This window comes from Oryx dammah, unplaced genomic scaffold (assembly GCF_014754425.2).
Source record: "Oryx dammah isolate SB20612 unplaced genomic scaffold, SCBI_Odam_1.1 HiC_scaffold_3, whole genome shotgun sequence".
NCBI classification, from domain to species: Eukaryota; Metazoa; Chordata; class Mammalia; order Artiodactyla; family Bovidae; genus Oryx; species Oryx dammah.
In genome coordinates, this window is record NW_024070187.1 from 92,258,921 (window position 1) to 92,279,222 (window position 20,302).

General features: G+C 41.9%; 1 protein-coding gene across 1 annotated transcript in view; it reads left to right on the forward strand.

The window, feature by feature from the left end:
* The window catches only part of ANXA3 (annexin A3), a 71,025-nt gene that overhangs the window by 39,860 nt on the left and 10,863 nt on the right, over positions 1-20,302 (forward strand). Inside the window, exons 6-10 of the mRNA XM_040237170.1 lie at positions 3,730-3,820; positions 9,968-10,047; positions 13,221-13,277; positions 13,625-13,718; positions 16,366-16,461. Coding sequence (XP_040093104.1) covers positions 3,730-3,820; positions 9,968-10,047; positions 13,221-13,277; positions 13,625-13,718; positions 16,366-16,461 — 418 coding nt within the window. The remainder of the gene's footprint in view (positions 1-3,729; positions 3,821-9,967; positions 10,048-13,220; positions 13,278-13,624; positions 13,719-16,365; positions 16,462-20,302) is intronic.

The window sequence follows — 20,302 nt, forward strand, 5'->3', positions numbered from 1 at the left end:
ATGTCCGACTCTTTGGGACCCCGTGGGCTGTAACCCGCCAGCCTCCTCTGTCCATGGATTCTCCAGGCAAGAATACTCGAGTGGGTTGCCATTTCCTTCTCCAGGGATCTTCCCGACCCTGGGATGGAAGCTGAGTCTCTTGTGTCACCTGCCTTGGCAAGCGGGTTCTTTACCCCCGAGACACTGGGGAAGGCCTGCACCCTTGAGGTGTGGGAGTCAACGTGATGGATTTGGAGATTCCGTGCTCTCCAACTGTTAGAACAGCCCTGAAATGGGAAGCAGTTGTGGAACCTTAAGCCCACGTGTTCCTAGCCTGAAAGGATATTGTCCAATTTTGTTTTTTTGACCTGAGGAGTCAAATTCTCTATTTTGTTGTCACTGAGAGTTAGTGGCGCCATCATTAACCCCATTGCCTAGGCCCCAAAACTGGAACTATCCTTGATCCCTCGCTTCCTCTCACACATCAAAGCTACCATTTTTTTTTTTTTTCAGAGAAGCTCAGCTCTCTTCTTAATTAAGGCTCTTTGACTGATTGAATTAGGCCTGCTTAGAATATCTAAGATGCTCCCCCAAAAGGTCTATCGATAATAGACTGTAACTGCAAAATACTTTCACAGCAACACTAGATTAATGTTTGATTGAATAACTGAGGACTGTAGCCTGGCCAGATTGACACATAAAGCTGATTAGCCTGGCCAGATTGACACATAAAGCTGATCATTACACCCTCTCCTCCCCTGCCCACCACCCCAATTCATTGCTGTAGCTGTACTGGCTTTCCTGATGCTCTGTGGACATTCTCAGCTTATTCCTATCTTGAAGTCTTTGTACATGATGTTCTTTCCATCTGGAACACTATTCTTCCAGATATTTTCTGTTAATTCACTCAGTTTAATTTTCTTAATTGCACCTATTACCATCTAAAATTATCTTGTTAATTTTCAGTCATTTACATATAATTTTTTCCATCCAATGAACATGCAAACTTTGATCATATCAGGGAACCTCATCCCTTTAGGAACCTCCTCTGGTTCTAGAGGAAAGCCTGTGATGAAATAGATGCTTGACATACGAATGAGTTCCGAGAGTGAGTTTGTAAAGTCCAATTTGTTAATAAATCCAACAAAGTTAGCCTAGGTACCCAACTATCTATCAGCTATCTAGTACTATACTGTAATATATTTATAATACTGTTCACACAAATAATACATAAAAAACAAACACAAGGAATAGAACAGTTTTAATCTTACAATCTTGCAGTATTAATACCTTGAAAAGTACAGTAGTGCAGTACAAAAGTTGGCATACAGGAGCATGTTCGAGTCTTTGAAAGTTTGCAACTTAAAGGTTTGTGTGTAGGGGACTTACTGTATTTGTTGACCTGAAGGAGGGAAGGAAGAAGTCTAGTTCTGAGGCAAGACCATCTCCTTCCCATCAGAGATAATCACTTTCTTTTCTGTGAAAGAAGTATAGGTACCCCACAAAGCAGATGACAAGAGGTACAAGAGATATATTGGGTGAAATGCTTGTGAAGGATAAAGAAGAGATAGAGCAGGGTAGGCGGGGTGAAACTGCTGACTACAGTACGAGTGTGATACCTGTGAAAGGAGAGAGGGAAGGAAGGAGGCTCAGACAGGAAGAGCCTCCGTCTACAGCACTGCTCTGAGGAAGCGTGGCAGACCGATGGGGAGCCCTGAGCAAGGTGTGCCCTTTGGAGGAGTCTTACATGGTGTGGAATGGTGGCCCAGCTTCGGTTCCCCTTCCATGCTCAGTCATAGCTGAAAGCAGCCTGGAGAGACCATGATCTTGGTGTAAATTTTGTGGCAGATCCAAAGGTTGGAAGCTATCAGCCAGCTACATTCTTTGCAGCATGTTCTCTTGAAATGAAATCTCAGCAGTGCATTTCTGTGGTTGCTACAGTGGGGACAGCTTAGCAGGTGAAATGGTGAGAATTAGATTAGCCAACAAGGATTAGAAATTTTCCCTCTATGTAAAAGAAATCCAAAGGAAGCCGTCCATAGCTCAGTATCATGGCACCATCATTATCAGACCTTCAGTCTTGAGGTTCTACCATCTTCAGCCTGTAGATTATACTTCTTATCTAGATGGCTGCTCAACATCCAGCCATTACACCTTTATTCCAGACAACGGAAAAGAGTCAAAGACCAAGAGGTGTTCATCTTTTCTCCTTACGGACTCCCAGAAATTGTACGTGAGGCATCACATATATTTCATGGATCAGAATTTAGTTATATAGATAACCTACCTCTAAGGGAAGCTGAGAAATAACGGTCTTTATTTGGGTGCATGTGTGCTAAATCGCTTCATTTGTGTCCACCTCTTTGCAACTCCATGGACTATAGCCCACCAGGCTCCTCTGTCCATGAGATTCTCTAGGCAAGAATACTGGAGTGGGGATCTTCCTGACCCAGGGATCAAACTTACATCTCTTGTGTCTTCTGCATTAGCAGGCAGGTTCTTTACCACTGAGCCATCTGGGAAGCCACTTTATTTGAATAGCTTTGTGCTAAGTTTAAAAATGGAGATTCTATCAACAATGAATTCTGATCAACGATGATAAAAGAAATATTGGATCTGCTCAATTTTGCTGTAAACCTAGAACTGCTCTAAAATGAATCAGGAGCTTGGGATTAACATATGCACACTAATGTATAAAAGATAGATAACCAGCAAAAGCCTACTGTATAGCCCAGGGAGCTTTACTCAATATTCTGTGATAACCTATATGAGAAAAGAATGTATATATGTTAATGTATAACTGAATCATTTTGCTGTACACCTGAAACTAACATGACATTGTAATCAACTGTACTTCAATAAAGTTTTAAAAAGAAGGAAAGCACCCCCCCAAAAAAAAGTCTATTTAAAAATAATAAAATAAATAATTTGAAAAGGAGATCTATTGGGGACCACTAGGAATCTTCGCCACAGAGCGACATAATTCAGCCTCTTTTCTTATACCACCTTGACCTGCTTTGATCAAGTGCTAGTGTAAATGGCTTCTACAGTGTGACTCAGTGACCTCAATATAAACCAAGACTCAGGAATCACTAGCTTCTAAACCAGCTGGGCTCATGGTCTCGTATAATATCGAGGCTTTAAAAACCTCCCCAATGAAGAGGATGATGCCTGCTGACCGACGTGGTCCATTGGCACAAGGATGAACTCATTCAAAAGAATTGCAGAGCCCTCTCTAAATACAATGACACATTTGAATGCTCATTTCCAATCCTGATGTAAGCTTTCCCTTTATACTCTTTCCTCCTGGAATTAGTCAATGAATTTTTACACTACAGCAGGACATTTTCTTTAAAATTTTAATGTCAGTTAACTTTAGATGATTCATGTTATTTTAATACTAAAATATACAGAAAATTTAAATACTGTTTTAAAGAAAGTGATTGACTAAAAACGATTCTTTTCTTCCGTGTAAAACAAGATATTAAGACGGAAGTGCATAAAGCTGAGTTTTTTAAAGTGTTCTAAAAATAGTTTTCCATGAGACTTCCCAGGTGATTCAGTGGTTAAAAATCTGTCTTCCAATCCAAAGGAGATGGGTTCGATCCTTGGTCCAGGAACTAAGATCCCACATGCTGTGGGGCAACTAAGCTGGCATGCCACAACTAGAGATCCTGAATGCCACGACTAAGACCCAGTGCAGTCAAATAAATAAATATATTTTTTAATAGTTTTCCTTTTTCTTTCTAGGGCACGGGGACAAATGAGGATGCACTGATCGAAATTCTAACCACTAGGACGAGCAAGCAGATGCAGGAGATCGGCCATGCCTACTATACAGGTGATCATGTTTTCTGCTTACCTTTACCGCTGTTTACACCTATATGAGCCAATGCTATTTTCCCCCAGCAACCCACCAAGCTCTTCTTCATGAGTGATTTGAGAAGGCAAGAGTATAAAAAGGAGGACACATTCTACAATGGGCTAAGGACTGTGGATTTTTCAGAGAACATTTTAATATGATCTGAGCTAGAAACTGCTATAGAGCAATGGCATTAATGCTTTGCATGTAAACATTACAACTCTAGTGGATTTTGCTCTCAGCAATTGCTGCTTAATTGAATCAACTATTTTCATCAATGGAAGAGACTCAAATCATTGTATATTCATATGACATGCTAAAAACGCTGGGCTTAGCCTCATGATTTTTGGTGTGGGAAATTGTATGTGTGTGCGCACTCAGTCGTATCTAACTCTTGGTGATCCCGTGGACTGTAGCCCACCAGACTCCTCTGCCCATAGAACTTTTCAGGCAAGAATGCTGGAGTGGGTTGCCATTTCCTACTCCAGGGCACCATCAAGACTGGTAGCATGAAGAGATGTACTGAGAAAAGTCTGGGAGGGTCCCAAACACAGCACTTGCAGGTCTGCAAGATGCATCCCCCTCCTAGCACAGTGATATATCAATTTAACTGCCAACCAGGGAGAGTCACTTGGTCTTTGGTGTCTGGGGTTTTCAGTGGGGTTTTATTACACATGCCTGATTTTTTTTTTAGAAACTAAGCAACAGAACCTTTTACTTGTTTGTTGATTTTTGGCCACACTGGGTCTTCATTGCTGCACACAGAGTTTCTCTGGTTGCAGCAATCAGGGGCTACTCTTGGTTGTGCCGCATGGGCTTCTCACTGCGGTGGCTTCTCTTGTTGCAGAGCATGGACTCTAGAGTGTGCAGGCTTCAGTAGTTGCGGCGCATGGGCTTAGGTGCCCCATGGCATGTGTGATCTTCCCGGACTGGGGATCGAACTTGTGCCCTCTGCATTTCATTGCATGTGGATTCTTACCCACTGGACCACCAAGGAAGTCCTACACAGGCATGACTGACTGACTCCATCACAGCCATGTGACTAAACTCCATCTCTAGTCCCCTCCTGCCCACTAGAGGTCAGGCTGATATCACATGGTTCAAAGCCTTAACCCTTTATTCTCCATGTTGATCTTTCTAGTGTGACCCAGCGCCATCTGGAGTCATCTTGTTAGCATAAACTCAGCTGTGGTTCAAGGGACCCTCCATGAATAACAATGATATTCCTATTGGGGAAATTCTGATTGTTAGAGGTTAGCTGCAAAAAGCAAGGGACAATGACCAGCCCAATTCTTATTAAACAACAGTTCCCTGTCACCCCCTCCAAGTACTTTAAGGGAGCCATGGTTTCTATGGTTTTGTATCATGGGAGCTTTTGCAGTGGAAGAGAGCAAAAGGAGGGATATACCAGTCCCCAGGTAGGTGTTAGAGAGTTTACTTTGAGAATTTCTCATTAAAATGTAGATCCCTCAAAGATAGGTGACTATTTTATTGTTAATGTGCTAATCAGGTCTAGTCAGAAAACCAGAAACACATTAGAGAATTTTAATACCAAGAATTGTTTAAGCACCTTCTGGAAAACTGAAAAAGTGGAACAGAAACACAGGCGTAGCTCAGAAGTGTAACCCCTCGCGGCCGGGACGAGATTAGGGTTTTTAGAAACTAGCTCAGAGGAGGGTGCTGGTACTTTCCGGTGTTGGTACTGGGTTGGCCAGAAGTTGTTCTGGTTTTTCTGTAATATTTTATGGGAAAACCCAAACAAACTTTTTGGCCAACCCAGGGCTTCAGGGGTTCAGAGGAGAGGCCTCAGAATTGGAGTTCAGATTTCCGTGAAGGGGAAGGGGGCTCCATCTCACTAGGGCTAGTACCTCCAGGGGCATGTAAACAGGTGACTTGTTCTAGGAGCCTGGAGCCAACTGCTGCTGTCTGGGTGAATCTCTTCACCGGGTTGACACTGTCCTTCCTTCCTTCTCCTGCCTTCCATCTGATCTCCCTCTACTCCCCTCATTGGTGGAACCTGGGAGGGAGGTGGGATGGGGGGGACAAAAGAGAAATATAATTTGTTGAGTCCTGCCCCTAGCTCCACAAGTTAAGGTGTTAGAGGGGCAAATTTGGGGTAGATGAGACCATTGCTCAAAAATAGGCATAGATGGGTACATGGTGGGTGTTTAATGTCTTTGATTCCCTCAGTCCAACAAGATGTACTTGTAAAAAATCACGAGACCCCGGGGCTGTATCCCAAGATGCTATGTTGCTTTTTGGTATCTGTTAGAAGAGTTACCACTCCATGAGTTGACTGACCCTAAAATTCTCCCTGAAGTTCAGCATTAATTTATGTACAAACAGCCCTGTGGTGTAATCTCTATGAAGGGGGAATTTTTGTCTTTTTTGCTCTATGTTTTATTTCCAGTGCTCAGAATATTTTTTGAATGGATATCCCTAAGATTGAGATAGGGCACCTCAAGAGCCAAGTGAATGGGACATATTGTTTTGCAAATATGACAAGTGGATCCTTGTTCAGAGTTACCAGATGTCCTGGTATCTGTGTGAGTTAAGCTCTCTAAAGCTAGAAAGAATTGAACCACATCTAGGTTCCCTTGGTAAGTAGGGATTCATGATACACAAGAATTGAAAGAAGGAAATAGTAAAAGAAGGAAGAGAGCTAGAGCCAACAGTCTCAATCATGTAGAGTCAAGCTGATACAGGACATAGAACTTCCCTGGGGACTCAGCCTTCCAGTCCCTCCCTTTGCCTCAGGCATCCATGGCTCCCCTGTACGTCTCCATCCGAGCAACACTTTCCCCTTCTTCTCTGCCTCTACTGTTCTTGAAGAGACCAAGTAACATCTCTTCACTCACCACATGGTATGTGTCTCCTCAAGGCTTGCATTTGCTCACAGTTTCTGGTTTTTTCTTGGCTTCAGTTTTATGCTATATTTCTGGGAGTCTTTGCGCTTCATTGTTACTCTTTTTAAAAACTTCTATACGGCTCACGCTGTAACAGAGAAGATTCAGTGGGCTCAGAAAGGCGCTTTCTTTTGGGCAGAGTTCTCCCACCAGGTCACCTCGTAGGCTGCTGGCTACCTCTAGTCGGAGGCCAACTCTGTTGCAGTCAGCTGTAGTGAGAGCGATGGCGTCATATAATGTGAAACAGTGACCTATGCATTAGAAATCCGTCAGACGAACCGTCAACATGGCCCTCATAGAAGGACCAGGTATATGGAGTGACTTGTATAGTACAATGATACAATAACACTTCAATGAACAGAGATCTAAATTCTGAACTCTTCCCAGTATTCTAAAGTCAACAGTGCATGAGAGAACACTGAGTCAGGAATCAAGAGCTCTAACTTCGGCTTCAAATTCTGCATTATTAAGACACTGTATTTGTTTCCCTGTACCCTACTGTGCCCCAAAATGCACGAAGTAGTTTTCAACTTTGATTGAAAAAAATCTTCATATTTTTAGTCTCAGTTCAGTTGTGTCGGACTCTTTGCGACCCCATGAGCTGCAGCATGCCAGGCCTCCCTGTCTATCACCAACTCCCGGAGTTCACCCAACCTATGTCCATTGAGTTGGTGATACCATCCAGCCATCTCATCCTCTGTCATCCCCTTCTCCTCCTGCCTTTAATCTTTTCCAACATCAGGGTCTTTTCCAATCAGTCAGCTCTTTGCATCAAGTGGCCAAAATATTGGAGTTTCAGCTTCAACATCAGTCCTTCCAATGAACACCCAGGACTGATTTCCTTTAGGATGGACTGGTTAGGTCTCCTTGCTGTCCAAGGGACTCTCAAGAGTCTTCTCCAACACCACAGTTCAAAAGCATCAATTCTTCTGCACTCAGCTTTCTTCACAGTCCAACTCTCACATCCATACATGACTACTGGAAAAACCATAGCCTTGACTAGACGGACCTTTGTTGACAAAGTAATGTCTCTGCTTTTTAATATGCTGTCTAGGTTGGTCATAACTTTCCTTCCAAGGAGTAAGCATCCTTTAATTTCATGGCTGCAATCACCATCTGCAGTGACTTTGGAGCCCCCTAAACTAAAGTCAGCCACTGTTTCCACCATTTCCCCATCTATTTGCTATGAAGTGATGGGACCAGATGCCATGATCTTTGTTTTCTGAATATTGAGCTTTAAGCCAAGCTTTTCACTCTCCTCTTTCACTTTCATCTTCACTTTCTACGATAAGGGTGGTGTCATCTGCATATCTGAAGTTATTGATATTTCTCCTGGCAATCTTCATTCCAGCTTGTGCTTCCTCCAACCCAATGTTTCTCTTGATATACTCTGCATATCAGTTAAAAGCAGGGTAACAATATACAGCCTTGACGTACTCCTTTTCCTATTTGGAACCAATCTGTTGTTCCATGTCTAATTCTAACTGTTCCTTCCTGTTTTCCTGCAAAAAAATACCTGGAGTAAAAAGGAGGTGTGGGAGGTTACATGAGACTCATCTAGATAATTCTAGTATTATAAAATACTTCTCCAAATTCTAACAAATCAGCATCATCCTTAGGCTTGATATTTTTAAATTAAAAATTTTTTTCTAAGAGTAAAGGATAGATGTAACAATAACATGAGTTAGGGAAAATGATGCTTACTAAATGTTAATATTACTTAGATAAATAATCTGTATTTATAGTGGATTTTGTTTACTTGAATTGCTCTGGAAAATTATAAATTTCATAAAAGAGACTTACTAAAATCATACTGAAAAAGTTTCTCTCTCAACACAGTTCTTAAGATTAGATCATCTCAAATCATTTTCTGTTTTTAAATTTGTTTTTGGCACCACTGGGTCTTTGTTGCTACACTCGGGCTTTCTCTAGTTGCAGGGCATGGGCTTCTATTGTGGTGACTTCACTTGTTGCAGTTCATGGGCTGTAGAGTGTGGGGTCAGTGGTTGCAGCACCCTGCAACTTAGTGGCCCCTCAGCATGTAGGATCTTTCTGGACCATGAATCAAACCCATGTCCCCTGCATTGGCGGGTGGATTCTTAACCACTGGGCCACCAGGGAAGTCCTCATATCACTTTCTATAGTTGTCCTTTACTGACTTAAAAGGCTAAGTGTTCATATGACTAGTTTATAGAGTTCTTGAGAATGAGGCAGGCAGTTCAAGGAGCCCCATGGTGTCAGCTGCATCCAGGTGTACAAGTGGCTCCAAGAGAAATACTACTCCGTGGATGGAACAGAACAAAAGTTTCAAGATGCACTGAACACTGTACATCACAGGCTATGTAAAGGGGTGACTAAAATATGTGAACACAGAGTTGGCATTTGTTATGGAAAAACAGTATGCTTTAGGGTAGCTTTCTTACTTTTGAGAGCTATCAAATAATGCAACCAAACTGTATGCATTACGATTAGAGGCAGGTTCAATACAGCAAAAATAACAGTGGCTTAAGTAAGATGAACATTTATTTCTTTCATATATAGAAGTGTGGACATAAGCAATTATAGGACTGGTACGATAGCTCCTCAGAACTTTCAGGAACCCAGACCCCTTCCTGCTTATTTTTATGCCATCACTCAGATGTAGTTCTTCACAGACCAAGATGGCTGCCTGAGCTCCAGCAATCAATCAATCTACACACCAAGCAGTAGGATGGAGGAAGGCACGAAGATGGACATGAGCCATCACTAAGGAGATTTCCCAGCAGTGTCCTAAAGGTCTGCCTACATTTCATGCCAAGAGGAGAGCCGAGAATGTGGTCTTGAAGCTGTGTGTACTATGTCTTACTTAAGGCCAGGTTTCTGTTCCTATGGAAGAAAGATGTAATAGAAATTGGAAAGCAAACTAATAGCTTAGCCACCCTAGCTTTCTCACTATACATTTCTTAGTACCGTAGTCAGATGAAATGAACCATGATTTGATCCAGAATGGCAGCTTTTTTTTTGTTCTGTTCTGTGCTACTACCACACCACACACGGTAGTAATAGTTATAAGAAGAATTTATCTATTGCAGAAGAGCACTAAAAGATTAAGAAAAGAAGCAGTAGCAAGATTTATTTTATCAGGTACTCATTCCTTGCCAATGTTGACATTTAAGCTTTTCTGTTTTAAAATGATATTTTTAGCTTCTCAAGGCTTAGTTTCATTCTTATCTGGTTTCAGTGTACAAGAAGAGTCTTGGAGATGAGATTAGTTCTGAAACATCGGGTGATTTCCGGAAAGCTCTGTTGATTTTGGCAAATGTAAGTTTTTGTTTTTCATTTTTCATTTTCCCCAATAAGATGCATGCTCGATAATCATTTTTAGGAAGTTTGCAAACAACAAAATTGGGACAGTGAGACTGCAATTTTTGTTATGAAATGATTTGTTCATTTTACATTTGTATCACCACCATGCAGCATAATATTTAACTACCATCATAAAAGTATAACATAATGAGTAGACAAAAAATCTTGTTTTGATCAGTATATGGATTAAATGTATTTTGATCAAGGTTTGTAATACATTAGAAAATATTCTGTAAGTTCATCTGGGCTTCCTTAGTGACTCAGATAGTAAAGAATCCCCCTGCAATATGGGAGACCTAGGTTCAATTCCTGAGTCGGGAATATCCCCTGGAGGAAGGGATGGAAACCCACTCCAGTATTCTTGCCTGGAGAATCGCGTGGACAGAGGAGCCTGGCAGGCTCCATGGGGTCTTGAAGAGTTAGACACAACTGAGCAACTAAACACACACACAAGTTAATCTAGAAGAAAAATCATTTATTTCCATTGTAAGTGTCTCCATTTTTAAGAACATGCTGATTTTCTTCTGAACTCCAAAGAATATATCACTTTTGGTAGCATTTAAATTAAGTAGGAAACATAATTGAGAATTACCTTCAGAGAAGTTGTATATCAGTCTCAGGACTTAAAAAGTGACTTTCTGCAACTTCATCTTTGCCCTTTGTGGAAGAGCTGATAAGCCATTCATCACCATGTGACCAAAATGTGGCCACACCTTGCTGTCTCTGTTTAGGATGCTCATGGCTTTATAAAAAAGATGGTAAAGTCAAGCATGATAAAGGGTGGAAATGGTATGGGCCTAACAGAAACAGAAGATATTAAGAAGAGGTGGCAAGAATACACATAAGAACTATTCAAAACAGATCATCATGACCCAGGAAACCATGATGGTGTGATCACTAATCTAGAGCCAGACATCCTGGAATTCGAAGGCAAGTGGGCCTTAGGAAGCATCACTATGAACAAAGCTAGTTGAGGTGAATGCCAACTGACTGAACTTTATTTACAGTTATCATAAAATATTGACCTTATTTCCTGTGTTGTGCAGTGTATCCTTATCAGTTCAGTTCAGTTCAGTTGCTCAGTCGTGTCTGACTCTTTGCGACCCCATGAATCGCAGCACGCCAGGCCTCCCTGTCCATCACCAACTCCCGGAGTTCACTCAGACTCACATCCATCGAGTCGGTGATGCCATCCAGCCATCTCATCCTCTGTCGTCCCCTTCTCCTCCTGCCCCCAATCCCTCCCAGCATCGGAGTCCTTTCCAATGAGTCAACTCTTCACATAAGGTGGCCAAAATACTGGAGTTTCAGCTTTAGCATCATTCCTTCCAAAGAAATCCCAGGGTTGATCTCCTTCAGAATGGACTGGTTGGATCTCCTTGCAGTCCAAGGGACTCTCAAAAGTCTTCTCCAACACCACAGTTCAAAAGCATCAATTCTTCGGCGCTCTGCCTTCTTCACAGTCCAACTCTCACATCCATACATGACCACAGGAAAAACAATAGCCTTGACTAGATGGACCTTAGTCGGCAAAGTAATGTCTCTGCTTTTGAATATACTATCTAGGTTGGTCATAACTTTTCTTCCAAGGAGTAAGCGTCTTTTAATTTCATGGCTGCAGTCACCATCTGCAGTGATTTGGGAGCCGAAAAAAATGAAGTCTGTATCCTTATAGCTTATTTTATATCTAATAATTTATATCTCTTATTCCCCTAACCCTATAATGTCCCTGCTCACTTCCCTTTCCCCGTTCGTAACCACTAGTTTAGAACAAATGCATTTTTTAAAGTATTATAGCCAAAAGTTTCATTCATCTGTAATTTGCAAAATAATTCAGGCAATCCTCTTTCCTTCTCCATCTTCCATCTTTTATAATGTCCTGAATAATTTATGTGCAAGCACACACACTTAGCCACAGAGCCTTCAACAGTAGAGTTAGTGGGGAATCTTTGAGTTTGGGGTTTATTTTAATAGATTTTATTTTTAGAGCAGTTTTAGATTTCCAGAAAAATGCAGCAGAAGCTACAGAAACCTCCCACATGCCCCTCCTCATCGCACACATCTTGCATTAGCATGGTACATTGGTTATTGATGAATGAATTAAATGATAAATGAATTAGATGACGATTATATGATGAATGAATGAACTGACACATTATTTACTAAAGTCCGTACGTTGGGATTCACTCTTTGCGTTATACATTCTATGGGTTTGGACAAATGTTTAATGTCTTGTGTCCACCATTACAGAATCATATGGAATAGTTTTACTGCCCTAAAAATCTGTGCTTCAGCCATTCATCCCTCTCTTTCTCCCTCTGAACCTCTGGTAGCCAGTGATCTTTTTATCTCTATAGTCTTGCCTTTTCCAGATGGTCCTATAGTTGAAATAATACAGTGTATAGGCTTTTCAGACTGCATCATTTCATGGCTTAATAACTCCTTTCCGTTTTTTTTTTTTTTTTATCACTGAGTGCTATTTCACTGTGGGCTTCCCAGGTGGCTCAATAAAGAATTCACCTGCCAATGCAGGAGACCTGTGTTCGATCCCTGGGTCGGAAAGATCCCCCAGAGAAGGAAATGGCAACCCATTCCAGTATTCTTGCTTGGGAAATCACACAGACAGAGGACTCTGGTGGGCTACAGTCCACAGGGTCACAAAGAGTCGGACATGACACAGAGAGAGAGATGTTGCTGAGCATCTTTTCATGCACTTTCTCACCATTTGTGTATCTGATATCTATTCAGATGCTTTGCCCATTTTTAATTGGGTTGTTTGTTCTCTTTTTGTCGAGTTTTAAGAGCTTCTATGTATTTTAGATACAAGTCCTGTATCAGATATGTGTTTGCATACATTTTCTCCCAAGGTGTGGCTTGTCTTATGATTCCCTGAAGACCTTGAGTTTCCAGAGAAGGAAACTCGTGCTCGGAAGACTGTAGGGATTTGCTGCAGATTTCATGGCTAGTCAGCGGCAGGGCCAGAAAGAGAGCTGTAAGTGCTCAATTCCTTTGGGCCATGTGGTCCTCACTGGAAGAAGCAGCTCTAAGAGGCCCCGCGGGTTCAAATGCCAAATGATGGAACATTTATCTTTAAAAAGACTGCCTTCATTTTTATCTTCTCTGATTAGGGCAGAAGAGATGAGAGTCTAAAAGTGGATGAGCAGCTGGCCAGAAAGGATGCTCAGGTCAGTAACAGAGCAGAGAAAACATCTCCTTGAACTCTCCTCCCTCCTGACTGCCTTATATCTCCAGCATCAGCTGGGCCCGTGCTTTCTTCTTTTCTGTCTGAAGGAGAAGCCTGAAGCCCAGTGATACGTTAGCTCCATCTTTCTGCCTTCCCCAGTACTGGTTATTATTCCCCTGGCTCCTGCCACTTCAGCTGTCAGATTTTTCTGCTAGAAGTGAGAGACATGGCTTATCGAAGACCTCAATGACCTATGAAATAAACTTACCCCTCTTCTCATCCCACCTCCTCAAAAAGAGACAGCATTGGGTCCGTACTAGCATTTACGTCTTCTCTCTTTTCCAACAGATTCTCTATAATGCTGGTGAAAAGAGATGGGGCACGGATGAAGATGCCTTCACTGACATCCTGTGTCTAAGGAGCTTTCCTCAATTGAAACTGAGTATGGACTCACGTTACAATCTTTTTATTTTTTTCTCTGCGTTGTGTTGTTTTTGCAAGTACTTCAGGGTTTAATATACACAATTCTGGAAAATGAAGTTAAAAATGGTGAAGGCGGTCCCATTTTTATGTACAAACATTTCAGGAAACGACCTGGGGAAGCTGTGCTCCAACTCAAGGAGAATCAACAGTACTCGGGTTTTACCCTCGGAGCTGAGCAGATTACCTGTGTGTGTTCAGTCACTCAATCGTGTCCAACTCTTTGCAACTCTTTGGACTGTAGCATGCCAGACTCCCATGTCCTTCACCATCTCCTGGAGCTTGCTCAAACTCATGTCCAGTGAGTCGGTGATGCCATCCAGCCATCTCATCCTCTGTTATACCCTTCTCCTTCTGCCTTCAGTCTTGCCCAGCATCAGGGTCTTTTCCAGGGAATCAGTTCTTTGCATCAAGTGGCCAAAGTATTGGAGTTTCAGCTTCAGCATCAGTCCTTCCAATGAATATTCAGGACTGATTTCCTTTAGGATTGACTAGTTTGATCTCCTTGCTGTCCAAGGGACTCTCAAGAGTCTTCTCCAATACCACAGTTCTAAAGCATCAGTTCTTCAGTACTTAGCCTTTTTTATTGTCCAGCTCTCACATCCATACATGACTACTGGATAAACCATAGCTTTGGCTAGATGGACATTTGTTGGCAAAGTAATGTCTCTGCTTTTTAACATGCTATCTTGGTTTGTCATAGCTTTTCTTCCAAAGAGCAAAGTCTTTTAATTTCATGGCTGCAGTCACCATCTGCAATGATTTTGGAACCTAAAAGAATAAGTCTGTCACTGTTTCCATTGTTTCCCCATCTATTTGCCCTGAAGTGATGGGACCAGATGCCAAGATCTTCAGTTTTTGAATGTTGAGTTTTAAGCCAGCTTTTTCCTTCTCCTCTTTCATCTTCATCAAGAGGCTCTTTAGTTCCTCTTCGCTTTCTGCCATAAGGGTGGTGTCATCTGCATATCTGAGGTTATTGATATTTCTCCTGGCAATCTTGATTCCAGTTGTACTTCATCCAGCCCAGCATTTTGCATGATGTACTCTGCATATCAGTTAAATAAGCAGGGTGACAATATACAGCCTTGAGGTACTCCTTTCCCAATTTGGAACCAGTCCATTGTTCCATGTCCAGTTCTAACTGTTGCTTCTTGACCTGCATACAGATTTCTCAGGAGGCAGGTAAGGTGGTCTGGTATTACATCTCTTGAAGAATTTTCCAGTTTGTTGTGATCCCCACAGTCAAAGACTTTAGCGTCGTCAATGAAGTAGATGTTTTTCTGGAATTACCTTGCTTTTTCTATGATCCAGCAGATGCTGGCCATTTGATCTGTGGTTCCTCTGCCTTTTCTAAATCAGCTTGTACATCTGGAAGTTCTCAGTTGATGTACTGTCAAAGCCTAGCTTGAAGGATTTTGAGCATTACCTTCTAGCATGTGAAATGAGTGTGTGACAGATAATAGACAGGGTCGGTTTGGGAGGGAGGAAAGAGACGCTGCCCTCTGGGCTGAAAGCAGAGAGCAGTGTTCCTGCTGATGGCAGATCCTAAATCACGGCTTCCAGCCCCTTTCTTGCCTAGTTAGCTACTTTCCAGGAAAACCAGGCATTATGGGTGATCTCTGTTAATGCATAAATACAGATTATCATTCAACTTTTTCTGATATGAAGGTAAATGGGTGCGGTGGGGAAGCTGTTTTTCTCAGACCAGCTATTCCATGGAACTGCTAAGCACCCACCCCTTCACTCATGCATCTCCCTGGGTCATTCTGGAAGCAACAGCACCCAAAAATCTAGAACTCCACTTCCTGTGGACATCTAACTGTATCTTCCCTGTGCTGGTCTGGACAACCACCACGGTGCATGACTATGCTTACGCCGAGTTCGTGGGAAAATGAGGAGACTTGGACATTGAAATTTCATCCTTTTTATAAAATAATAGTAATTGTATATTATAGTTGCTTTATTAATATCTTTATTTGAAAAATAAGAACCAAACAATCATAGATCTCCAAATTTTCTGTTTTCAAATTTTACCTGGAAACAATATACTTGGCTTATGAAGTATCCCTCCAAGCTAGGTAGTGTGTGTACAGGTTTTACTTTCGGGAAATATAAGAACTTTCAATGCCTTCCAGTAAGTATGAAATAGGCTCTGCTGCCTTGGGGAGTGATTAATTATTCAGCACAAAGAAATCCTCACAGTTAAGATTTCAGTAGCAGATTTACAACATATTTGACTCATGACCACATTCTTGTTCCTCAGGTGCTGTTATCTTTTAAAAGTTAGCCCACCTTGCTAGAGAAATTGTTTATCATTTAACCTTTCAGGCTATTTTAAATGCTTACAGCCTGGGATGGGGAGGGAAGAAAGGAGAGAGAGAGAGATTAATCATTGAAGAAAATGGCCTATGAAGTTCAAGTTTTATTGTCGATGATATTTTTAAAAAGAAATCCAAAACAAAAACTTCTGTGCTGAGTTTTTGATGGTTTAAAGAAGTGTTTGTGCTTGCTACTTAATAACATGATTTGCTGCATATCAAATCAGAAGCTAAAATATATTCAGGTGTCAACGGGGATGCTTTCAATTTTTTTGCGATGCTGCTTTTCAGCATTTGATGAATACAGAAACATCAGCCAGAAGGACATCGAGGACAGCATAAAAGGAGAATTGTCTGGGCATTTTGAAGACTTACTGCTGGCCATAGGTAAGTCCATGAGTGCTTATAAACTGAGGTACTTTGCACTTGTTTTCAATCAGTGTCAGGATCAGCTCTTTTCATCTCAGAATCCTGACTGATCCATCTTTATGCTCCCCAGAGCCCTCAGCACAGTCCATGGTACACACCATATGCTCAACAAATATTGTGAAATGGATGCAGGAAGATGTTCTCTGTTTAGGGCTTCCTTTGCCTTTTAACTTTGTGTTTATCTTGGTACCACGTTTGGATTATAAACTCCTTGAGAAAGAAAAATGTTACACTTATACTGGCATTTTTATGTAACCCCTTTGAAAGCCTAGATCTAAGCCCATATGGTAATTAATCATGTTTGGTTATTTTGGGAAGATGTCAGTGGCCTCCCAACATTAAACTCAGGACAGAACTGCGGGTCTCCTCCTTGTTGGCTGTGCGAACAGGGAGAATCAGAAGGAAAATAAGTCACGGACTGAATCTGTGCCTGGAGAGACATCTGGATTAACAGGCAGACAAAACATGGTTATGTAAGCTGATCTGTCTTCTCCATCAGGTCTCTGCAGCCTGTGCTTTTAGGCACCCAAAGAACACCTTGCAAAAAAGATGCATTCAGAGGAAAGAGAAACTCTTCAAAGACAGGATTCAGTGACCATTCTAGTCCAAGTCAAGCGTGTGAGAGTGCTTAGTCAGTCAGTTGTGTTCCACTCTTTGTGACCCCATGGTCTGTGGCCCTCCAGGCTTCTCTGTCCATGGGATTTTTCAGGCAAAAGTACTGGACTGGGTTGCCATTTCGTCCTCTAGGGGATCTTCCTGACCCAGGGGTCAAACCCATGTCTCCTGTGTTTTCTGCATTGTAGGCGGAGTCTTTATCCGCAACTCAGTCTAAATGCTCATAAGCACACAGGATTGTTCAGAATCCTAAAATTCTCCAATTTCTGGTGACTGTTGGTCTTGCTTCTCTGCTAATGCCAGGGTAGGAGTACCTGTCCTCCACAAAACTTATCATTTCACCAGTGAAATATCATATCTAACATCAATCATAATAATTAATAGCTTCTCCAGTGAGATAAAGATAGCTGATATCTAAGCGTACCCTCCAGAGTGACGCTCTGATTCATCTTTCAAATGTTAATTACCACCTCTGGAGGGTGGAAGGTGCCTCAAATTGTACTTTTTAAATAAACATTCGTCAGGCACGTACGACATGATCGGCATTACGCTAACCTCTTGGCAAACATCAACCCATTTAAGCCTCATGACAACCCCATGGGTGAGGGACTGTTATTATCCCCATAGGAGGCCTATGGCACCAAAAGGTTGAGTTCCTTTCCCAGGTTACTCAGGGAAAGTGTGGTGGAGCTGGGGTTCTAACCTGGGCATTTGGGCTTCACAGCCTGTGATGTTAACCAGCCTCTCCAGTGTGCTTCAGGGGAAACAGAGGTTGAAACCTGCACGTGTCACCCCGTCCACAGTGAAGTATTCTAAATTACAGAAAAAGTACCAGGGAGCAAGCCCTCCCTAAGGTTTGGGCTCTATTCTCAGGATTTCCTCTGCATGTGTTATTTCACTAACTTCTGATCCTCTCTTCAGTGCCAAGAATAGGATCCAAATGCTGCTTTAAAAAAAAATATGTACACACACACACATACTCACACACACACATACTCACACACACACACGTATATGGGCTTCCCAGGTGGCACTAGTGATAAGGGACCCACCTGCCAATGCAGGGGACATAAGAGACACAAATTCAATCCCTGAGTGCAGAAGACCCCCTGGAGGAGGGCATGGCAACCCACTCCAGTATTCTTGCCTGGAGAAGCATTCCATGGACAGAGGACCCTGGCAGGCTATAATCCATAGGGTTGCACAGAGTTGGACACAACTGAAGCATCTTAGCAAGCACATATGTGTGTGTATGTATAGGTGACTTGCTAAAAGACAGGCCAAGAAAGAATAGGAAGCTTCTTTTTCAATTAAAGAGATCAATCTCCATACTTAGCTTTGAGAATATTCCAGTGTCAGTGATAAAGCCAGTTAATTTTTTTTCATTTCATCTTTTAACCTTTACATCAGTTTTGCTGCTTTTTACCTTGCCTGCTGTACTATTTGAAAAACTTTATTAAGATGTACAAATTCTCACTTCATTGAGCTAAGAGGCATTTTTGGAAATAGATACTGAATTATGCACTAAATTTGGGCTACAGTGTGTGTTATTTTATCAAGTGAAAGAAACACTTTAAAATTTAACTAATTTAAAGTTCAAGATATGTCTCACTTTCATTTTCTATTTCAGTCTATCATTGGAATACATTTAAAAAAATCTTTATTGAGATAGAAGTCAAGTACTATAAAATTCACCCAAAGTATGCAATTCAGTGCTCTCTGGTTTCACAGAGTTGTGCAGCTGTCACCAGGATCTAAGTTTGGGATCTTTCCATCAGCCCTCAAAGAAACCCTATGCCCACTGACAGTCACCCCCCATTCCTCCCCACCTCTGGCAACCACCAGTTTCCTTTCTGAGTCAATAGATTTGCCTGTCCTGGCTATTTCATACACAAGGAATCTAATACACTGCCAACACATAGCTTTTGACACGAAAAACCATATAACATCTTAGAAATGCATGGTAGGAAGATCGCTAGTTGTCAAATCTGTATGTAGATAGGAAGAAGCTTTCTTCAAAAAGACTGTTTCATTAGGGAGAAGACTTTAATCTCAGAAATGTATACAGGAGTCTGGAAATCAAACAGAAAAAGCTTTTCTCTTATGGGGACGAGATAAACAGATCTTAGCAGAAGCTTTTTTTTTTAGATTGATTTGTCGCCTGCTGGGTCTCCATTGCTGCATGTGCTTTTCTCTAGTTGTGGCAAGGGGAGCTCTTCTTTAGTTGTGGTCTGTGGGCTTATCATTGAGGTGCTGTCTCTTCTGGAGCAAGAACTCTAGGGTGTGCAGGCTTCGGTAGCTATAGCTCTTGGGCTCAGTAGTCGTGGCACAGCATGTGGGATCTCCCCGGACCCAGGGATTGAACCCTGCATTGGTAGGTGGATTCTTAACCACTGGACCATCAGGAAAGCCCTGGCAGAAATTTTTAAAGAAGTTGGACAAGCAAGGAGGCAGGATCGTTGGGGGTTGAAAGGAAGCGTGTCTTGCGCTGTCAGCTCGTTCTTAGGACAAGCTGAAAAGGAGGCATGTTGGCATTATGGTACTTGCTCAGTCTGGGGACCAAGCGAGGATTCAGGGGCCTGTGACAAGGGTCAAGGGAAGGCCTGAGAAAGTTTGGTCAAAAGAACACAAGTGGTAAGAAGCAGGCAACCATGAACTCTTAATGATCATAACGAACTTCAATAGACTCCCTGATTTTTTGGAATTTCCCTGAGTTTTCCTACTGGGGTTGAGTCTTAAAGCAGGCTTCCTTATACTGTATACGCTACCACTTCCCCAAATATTCACACATGAGGAACAGATCTGGTAGTTAAGACCATAAAGCGAAGGAGAGGATAAAGGATTATGGAAAGAAAGGATTCCCTGCATTTAGTTTGTGGGGAGCCAGATGATTGAAAGACTTAATAGGATAAAAGGGGGCATGAAAACTTTCAATCAAATGATTAAGGCTTGCTGAATATAAGTTTGAGGAAAATGTAGGTAATACCAATTCGCATCCTTGGTTTCTTCTCAGACAATTTCAAATCTGTAGCTGTTATCATGTTTGACCCAGATTCCATGTTCCTAATACATTTCTCTGTTTCCCTTAAGACACAGACACAAAAGGTCTTTTCACTTTCCTTAAGAGAGTCTGAAAGGCACTATGAGAAAGCCACTGTTCTTGTTCTGATCTCCAAAATTCATT